Consider the following 8,940-nt stretch of genomic DNA (forward strand, 5'->3'; position numbering starts at 1 on the left):
ACACACACACACACTCTCACTCACACACACACACACACTCACTCACACACACACATACACTCTCACACACATACACACACACGCACACACACACACACTGATGTAGCGACACACACTGAGCCAAGGTTAACAGTTTTTTTTTTTTGGCTTATTTATTAGAGAGCTTGGCACTTTTGTCATTTTTCATTTGAATCTTTTGTTTTCTTTAGAGGGGTTTTGAGTAGCAGTGAATGAAGTGGACACTAAGGATCAAATCCCAGACAAAACGCAGGTTAAATAAGCTTCAAATCAACATGAAGCCTATTTACTTTCTTATTCCTGCTCCTGATCTTATTACATTCACCATCAGACCAGAACCGCGTGTTAGGACAGCAAATCGAGTCTTCATGCTGACTTTAAAGAGTTTGTGTGTGTTTAAATCATTATTGATAGTGCAGGTGTGAGAGTTTTATTTATTTATAAAGGAAACCGTCAAACGGCATGAAAAAGAACAACTAACATTGAATGGAAAAGTCAATGAATACGAAGAAGAAAAGAGACTTGGCCATTACTAACAGTTACCCGACTGACGCTACAAAACAGTTTTCTAGCTGCTATGTTTTAATGTAACATTTCATTCTCAGTCTTTATTATTTGATTGACAGGCCTGTGTCATTAACCCTTTCACTCCTCATCTGCTGTCATGGCAACAACCGTTTGCAAACATGCATCCATGTGGAGTTTTTCTTTGTAAAATAAAAAAGTGTGGAGAATGAAGGATGTGTGTTTGCTGGTTTATTCACACTACACCTGCACATAGACATCAGACACCGATAAACGGATATAATATATAATAATCAACATATAATGAAGATTTAAAGGGTCACAGTGATGGATTTGAGATTTGTTGTGTGTATACATATATATAGTCAAATAAAATATAACAATATGGTCTCTTGTACACTTATCGTGTTAATGCTAAATGTATTATTTGCAAATTTTCATTCATGAAGATGAAATTTGGTTAAGATTAATTAAAAGGAATTCCTTGTCATTGTCAATTTTAGTTAGTGTTTTTTAACCTTTTTACTTTTATTTACCCAACCTGCATCTTCTGCCATCAGACTCCAGAATAACAGGGTTGCTATGGAAACCGCATTGTTAAAATACAGTGTATCATTTGAAGCAGGCGTGTGTCCTGTAAGATGAGCTGATTTGTTACTTTGTAAATGATTTATAAATAAACAAACCAATCCGGTTCAGTCCTGCTCACTGCTTCTGTGATTTTTTTTTTTAATGTTCATTGTGTAATGGAACCCAAATATATAGATATATATCCACAAGCTGCGTGTTTGTAAGAAACAAATCCATCATTAAGACGTTTTTAACTAAAATATGAGTCCGTAATCCATAATAACGCTTCCTCCATTGGTCTGTGCTTGTCTTTCCAGCTAATGCGTGATCATTACAGGATTGGTTACAGGAGCAGGTACGTCAGAGGAGACACAGGATCTGCTGCAGTGGCTTTGACGTGTGTTTAATGGGTCGTGAGCTGAATGCTGATGTTCAGGGTTAGAGGTCACTGACGGATGGTGTGTGTTGTGTTTGTTGTTCAGGTGTGGAGATGAAGAGTCTCAGCGCTGCTTGAACGTCTTTCGGTCATGGAGTTCCGCTTCGGGAGCATGGTGTTCAGCTCGAGCTTCGACTCGGGGAATCTGGCTCGTGTGGAGCGAGTGGAGCCATCCGAACCCAGCGCTTCAGTGCAGCTGCAGCCCGACTATGAGTTCAACGTCTGGACCAAACCCGACTGCGCCAGCACCGAGTTCGAGAATGGCAACCGGTAGATAGATTTATCATCATATTCAGATCTGAGACACTGCTGGATCTGTTCAACATCAGTCAAAATACAATTAAAATCAGTGAGGCATCCTAAAATATTTGGCTGAAAATTAATATATTCATCTATAAATAATGTGTTAAAAGTGAATAAAATATGCAATAATTTTTATAGTTCAAAAATGAAAATAATGCAAAATATGCAATAAAATGTATAATATTTATTGAACATTTCAAAAATAAAATAATGCAAATTATGCAATAAAATATATAATATTTATTAAACATTTCAAAAATAAAATAATGCAAAATATGCAATAAAATATATAATATTTATTGAACATTTCAAAAATAAAATAATGCAAAATGTGCCACATTTGAAATGTTCTGTCATGAAAACAAATTTATGTTAAAGTCACCGTTTAAGTGTTTATATTAAATATTAATTAAATATATTAAATAAATATTAATTTGCAGTGCCATGGGTATTGCTATGTTTTTGAACATGTATTATTTTTGAAAGATCCAAAAAAAATTGAAACTAGAAATTGCTAAATTTAGTTAAGTTACAGGAAAAGAAAAGAAAAAGAAAGGTGTTTCACCGTGTTTAAAATATATTAATGTATAAAGTCTGAATAAAAAGCAAAATGTGCAATGAAATATATATAATGTTTATTTAACATAAAAAAATGAAAGTAATGTGCAATAAAATATATATTGTATATGTAACATGAAAACATGTTTTTATTAAAGCCACAGTTTAAATGTTTATATTTCAACAATGAATTGGAGTATAAACATAATTGTTTTTTATTAAGAAGCTGATATATGTCTTTACACAACTCTTTGTGTAATAATTTATTAATAAATAAACTTTTATTTTTGACTGAATGAAAACTTCAGAGTTTTGGTAGGAAATTAATTGTGTTGCATCACTGACTAAAATAAACCTCATTGACTTTCTGTGACAGGTTCTTGGTTTTATTGCGAGCGATGAACGAGTGCATGTTCCAGAATAAATGGGTGTGATGTTGAATTAAGGACGTGATCTGTGTGTTTGACAGGTCGTGGTTTTACTTCAGCGTTCGCGGGATGTTGCCGGGCAAACTGCTGAAGATCAACATGATGAACATGAACAAACAGAGCAAGCTGTACTCGCAGGGCATGACACCGTTCGTACGCTCGGTGCCTGTCAGAGCGCGCTGGGAGAGAGTCCGCGACAGACCCACGTTTGAGGTGCAGACACAGCTGGAGAAGAGGCTGTCTTTAAATAATCTGCTGTTGTGATCGAGCTGTGAATAACTCTTGTGTGTCTGTGCCTGTGCGTGTCTGTGTCTGTGTGTGTCTGTGCCTGTGCGTGTCTGTCTGTGCCTGTGCGTGTGTCTGTGTCTGTGTCTGTCTGTGTCTGTCTGTGCGTGTCTGTGTGTCTGTGTCTGTGCGTGTCTGTCTGTGCCTGTGCGTGTGTCTGTGTTTGTGTGTGTCTGTGTGTGTGTGTGTGTGTGTGTCTGTGTATGCAGATGTCAGACGGTCAGTTCATCCTGTCGTTTGTTCATCGTCTGCTGGAGGTGCGCGGTGTCACCACATACTTCTCCTTCTGTTATCCGTTCTCGTACACGGAGTGTCAGGACATGATGCTGCAGCTCGACCACAGGCTCCTGAGTGCCGCACACACGCCGGGGCCCTGCAGGTGCAGAACCACTAAACACGCCGCAGTCACATTTCTCACATCAGAAATGAACTATATATATTTTATTGCACATTTTGCATTATTTTATGTAAAAAAACAAAGAAATTACACTATATTTTATTGCACATTTTGCTTTTTTAATGTTAAATATGCACTATATACTTTTACTTTCTACTATACTATATGCATATTGCATTTTGCATTTTGTATTTTTTTAATGCTAAAAACTATACATATTTTTCACATTTGCATAAAATTTTAGTTTTAAATGTTTAATATACAGTACATATATTTTATTGCACATTTAAAAAAACATTTACATGTTAAATATACACTACATATTTAAATCCACATTCTGCATTATTACCTATTTTTGAAATGTAAAATAATCATTATATACTTTATTGCACATTTTGGATTTTTTAAAATGTTAGATATGCACTATAAATTTAATCGCATATTTTGCATTATTGTTTTTTTGAAACGTTAAATATACACTATATCATTTTACTATACTATATACTATATTTTATAATCATACATTATATATATTGCATTTTTTTAAATGCTAAAAACTAAAATATTTTATAAATATAAAATATTTTTCACATTAGCATTAAATTTGATTTTTAAATGTTTAATATACACTACATATTTTATTGTACATTTACATTGTGTATTTTTTAAATATTAACACTAAATTTTATTGCACATTTTGCATTACTTTCTTTTTTATGTCAAAAAAGAAAATACACTATATTATAAATAATGCACATTTTGCTTTTTCTATTCTTGAAATGTTAAATATACACTATATTTTTTAATGCACCTTTAATGCATGTTTTCATGTTTAAATGTGAAATGAATTTTATATATTGCACATTTTGCTTTTTTTTGTTTGTTTTTGAAATGTTACATATTTACTATATATTTCAATGTATGTTTGGGGCATCATTTTAATTTTTAAATGTTAAATGAACACTATTATATTTTATTGCACATTTTGCATAATTTTTTATTTTTTAAATGTTAAGCACCATATAATGTATTGCATATTTAGCTTCCCCCCCACTTTTTATACATTGATATATTTTAAACACATTTAATGTGTCTTTTCCTTTTTTAAATTGTTCTTATTTCGTAAAAACCTCTCTTTCTTCCTGCAGTGAAGCGGTGCAGTTTGTAGTTTGCTTGTCTGATGGTGTTTTTCTGGTCTGCAGTCCGCTGGAGAGCATCTACTATCACCGTGAGCTGCTGTGTTACTCTCTGGATGGTCACAGGGTGGATCTGATCACGGTCTCGTCGTGTCACGGTCTGCTGGAGGAGAGAGAGCCGCGGCTGGAGAGACTCTTCCCGGACCTCGGCACGCCTCGACCGCACGGCTTCAGCGGCAAACGGGTATCAGACATTCACTCCTGACGTGATTTCCTCATGATTCCAGAACATGATCAGATCACACACGTCATTCCTGTGTGTGTGTGTGTGTGTGTGTGTGTGTCTCTGTGTCTGTGTGTGTGTCTGTGTGTGTTTTCTCTCGTGCGTTCAGGTGTTTTTTCTGAGCAGTCGTGTTCATCCCGGTGAGACGCCGTCTAGTTTCGTTTTTAACGGCTTCCTGAACTTCATCTTGAGTCCGGACGATCCTCGCGCTCAGACGCTCCGCAGGATGTTCGTCTTCAAACTCATTCCCATGCTGAACCCCGACGGGGTCGTCAGGGGTCACTACAGGTAAGAGGTCATCTGGGAGCTCTTTCAGTCTCGTGTTTATTGAACATCAATGACGATTTCTTTTTTTTCTTTTTTCTTTTGTTCAGTTGTCTTTTCATCTCTTTGCAAACTTGGCATTTTCAACCTTATTTTTTGAACCATATAAAACACATTTATTAACTGTTAAACAATTAGATTAGATTTATTTAGTTATTTTGCATGTTTTAAATTTAATAAATAGTTTTTAATGTTTTAATTTAATTGATTATTTTATTTAATCAGTTACTTTATCTGTCTTAAAATTAAATGATTATTTTAAATGATTTACATTTAATCATATATTTTAAGTTTTTTAAATTTATACAGCCTTTTTAAGTGTTTTAAATTTAATCAGCTATTTCAAGGGTTTTATATTTAATTAGTTATTTAATTTTTTTTAATCAGTTTATCTGTCTTAAAATTAAATGATTATTTTAAATGATTTACATTTAATCATATATTTTAAGTTTTTTAAATTTATACAGCCTTTTTAAGTGTTTTAAATCTAATCAGCTATTTCAAGGGTTTTATATTTAATTAATTTAATTTTGATTTTTAAATGTTTAATATACACTACATATTTTATTGTACATTTACATTGTGTATTTTTTAAATATTAACACTAAATTTTATTGCACATTTTGCATTACTTTCTTTTTTATGTCAAAAAAGAAAATACACTATATTATAAATAATGCACATTTTGCTTTTTCTATTCTTGAAATGTTAAATATACACTATATTTTTTAATGCACCTTTAATGCATGTTTTCATGTTTAAATGTGAAATGAATTTTATATATTGCACATTTTGCTTTTTTTTGTTTGTTTTTGAAATGTTACATATTTACTATATATTTCAATGTATGTTTGGGGCATCATTTTAATTTTTAAATGTTAAATGAACACTATTATATTTTATTGCACATTTTGCATAATTTTTTATTTTTTAAATGTTAAGCACCATATAATGTATTGCATATTTAGCTTCCCCCCCACTTTTTATACATTGATATATTTTAAACACATTTAATGTGTCTTTTCCTTTTTTAAATTGTTCTTATTTCGTAAAAACCTCTCTTTCTTCCTGCAGTGAAGCGGTGCAGTTTGTAGTTTGCTTGTCTGATGGTGTTTTTCTGGTCTGCAGTCCGCTGGAGAGCATCTACTATCACCGTGAGCTGCTGTGTTACTCTCTGGATGGTCACAGGGTGGATCTGATCACGGTCTCGTCGTGTCACGGTCTGCTGGAGGAGAGAGAGCCGCGGCTGGAGAGACTCTTCCCGGACCTCGGCACGCCTCGACCGCACGGCTTCAGCGGCAAACGGGTATCAGACATTCACTCCTGACGTGATTTCCTCATGATTCCAGAACATGATCAGATCACACACGTCATTCCTGTGTGTGTGTGTGTGTGTGTGTGTGTGTCTCTGTGTCTGTGTGTGTGTCTGTGTGTGTTTTCTCTCGTGCGTTCAGGTGTTTTTTCTGAGCAGTCGTGTTCATCCCGGTGAGACGCCGTCTAGTTTCGTTTTTAACGGCTTCCTGAACTTCATCTTGAGTCCGGACGATCCTCGCGCTCAGACGCTCCGCAGGATGTTCGTCTTCAAACTCATTCCCATGCTGAACCCCGACGGGGTCGTCAGGGGTCACTACAGGTAAGAGGTCATCTGGGAGCTCTTTCAGTCTCGTGTTTATTGAACATCAATGACGATTTCTTTTTTTTCTTTTTTCTTTTGTTCAGTTGTCTTTTCATCTCTTTGCAAACTTGGCATTTTCAACCTTATTTTTTGAACCATATAAAACACATTTATTAACTGTTAAACAATTAGATTAGATTTATTTAGTTATTTTGCATGTTTTAAATTTAATAAATAGTTTTTAATGTTTTAATTTAATTGATTATTTTATTTAATCAGTTACTTTATCTGTCTTAAAATTAAATGATTATTTTAAATGATTTACATTTAATCATATATTTTAAGTTTTTTAAATTTATACAGCCTTTTTAAGTGTTTTAAATTTAATCAGCTATTTCAAGGGTTTTATATTTAATTAGTTATTTAATTTTTTTTTATATATATATATATATATAATGACTCATTTGAAATATTATACATTTTATCATTTATTTTCAATTCAATTATTTACTTACATTTGCTTCTTTTAAATGTAATTAATTATTTTAAGTGGTCTAAATTTAATCAATTATTTTAAAGTTTTTAAATCTAATCATTTATTGTATGTGTTTTAAAAGTAATCATTTATTTTAAGTGTTTTTAATGTAGTCAGTTCCCTTTTAGTCGGTCACTCTTGAAGTCACTCTTGAAGTCACATCAGTGACCGACGAATTGGGATCTCGTTTAGAGAGACCAATCCACTTTGAGTGTAAACTAAACAAGCCAATGCACATTTGGCACTTTTCCACTGCGTGGTACGACTCGGCTCGGTTCCACTGCAGGTTAGTACCGCTTTCGCATGGGCGGGATTATTCACATGTCGTTATATAGTTGCGCCGCCTCTACTGCCACGATTCCTAAAAAAAACGTTTTCATTCCGCGTCGCCCCCCTGTCAGGCTGCAAGCGGCCATCTCCCCTGTGCGTCTCAGCACCTAAAAGAGCATTACCCTGAAAGAGCTTATTTTTCTAAAAGAGCTTACATGGGTGCGTCTTTAAGACAACGGATCGTCTTTTTATAGATGCCGTTTCACCCGTGCGTTTCTGGATGCGGTCGTTACCTGGCACATTGGTCACGATTGCTGCCTCACATTTCTGGGCATTAAACACACTGAGGTGGCGTTCGTGGATGAGTCATGTTCCCATTGCGGAAAGATGAACATCTCAGAGCTGCGGGCCAGGCTCTGTTACCTCAAGGGGGCTGGAGCTCCGTTGCCTCTGCCGCGATCTAGTGTTCGTCTTGGCGGCAGCCAGGCGAGGACTACTTCGGGCAGTAACACGGGCGGTCTGAGGGTTACAGTGGTGGCAAACCATCACTCTTCTAGCGCTTCGCAAGCAGTCGAGCCGCCAAAGGAACGCGCAGGGCCCTCATCAAAGAGCATACCAGCGGTATTCTTCGGTGATCCTCCCAACGACCGGATGTCAATTACTGCATCGAAGGGAGAGCTCTCTGGAGAGGAAGATTCGGCTGCGCTGCTGCCCTCCGGGACTGTGGCAACGCCTGAATCGGATCCGGAGATGTCGGCTATGCTTTCCCGGGCCGCCGAGAGGGTAGGGCTCGAGTGGAAACCTCCACCACGTCCCGGCCCCTCGAGGTTGGACGATTGGTTTCTCGGGGTGGCTCGCGCTGGTTCTCAGTGCCACGCCCCGGTGCCTTTCTTCCCGGAGGTGCATGAGGAGCTCACCAGGTCATAGATAGCACCTTTTACTGCCAGAAACCGACCTGCTGGTTCCTCCTCCTTCACCACCCTCGACGGGGGTGCAGCTAGGGAGTATACGGCGATCCCCCCGGTGGAGCGGTCGGTAGCGATGCAGCTGTGTCCTAAGACCGCCTCCTCCTGGCGGGGAAACCCGTCGCTCCCCTCCCGTGCATTCGTCTGGTCTGACCTGGTCTGCTTATACGGCTTGTGGAGAAGCTGCCTCCGCTTTACACGCTATGGCATTACTGCAGGTTCATCAGGCCAAGGCACTGAAGGACCTGCACGAGGGTGGTCATGATCCGGAAGTTCTGAAAGAGCTCCGAAC

The 8,940-nt window shown here is 36.8% G+C and overlaps 2 protein-coding genes across 4 annotated transcripts in view; both read left to right on the forward strand.

Annotated features, from left to right (window-relative positions):
• Positions 1 to 756, forward strand: part of mapre3b (microtubule-associated protein, RP/EB family, member 3b) — an 8,385-nt gene extending 7,629 nt beyond the window's left edge. For both annotated transcript variants that reach the window (XM_016550325.1, XM_016550326.1), the window contains exon 8: positions 1 to 756. This exon is cut by the window's left edge and continues 361 nt beyond it. The gene's annotated coding sequence lies outside the window, so the exon portion shown is untranslated.
• Positions 757 to 1,546: 790 nt separating this feature from the next.
• The window catches only part of agbl5 (AGBL carboxypeptidase 5), a 21,587-nt gene continuing 14,193 nt past the window's right edge, over positions 1,547 to 8,940 (forward strand). Inside the window, exons 1-5 of one of the 2 annotated variants that reach the window (XM_016550329.1) lie at positions 1,547 to 1,819; positions 2,880 to 3,051; positions 3,333 to 3,502; positions 4,723 to 4,900; positions 5,049 to 5,227. In XM_016550329.1, the coding sequence (XP_016405815.1) occupies positions 1,641 to 1,819; positions 2,880 to 3,051; positions 3,333 to 3,502; positions 4,723 to 4,900; positions 5,049 to 5,227 (878 nt within the window). In that variant the 5' untranslated portion in view covers positions 1,547 to 1,640. The remainder of the gene's footprint in view (positions 1,820 to 2,879; positions 3,052 to 3,332; positions 3,503 to 4,722; positions 4,901 to 5,048; positions 5,228 to 8,940) is intronic. The other variant, XM_016550328.1, reaches the window with a different exon arrangement.

This window comes from Sinocyclocheilus rhinocerous, unplaced genomic scaffold (assembly GCF_001515625.1).
Source record: "Sinocyclocheilus rhinocerous isolate Xijiao unplaced genomic scaffold, SAMN03320098_v1.1 scaffold3662, whole genome shotgun sequence".
Lineage (NCBI taxonomy): Eukaryota > Metazoa > Chordata > Actinopteri > Cypriniformes > Cyprinidae > Sinocyclocheilus > Sinocyclocheilus rhinocerous.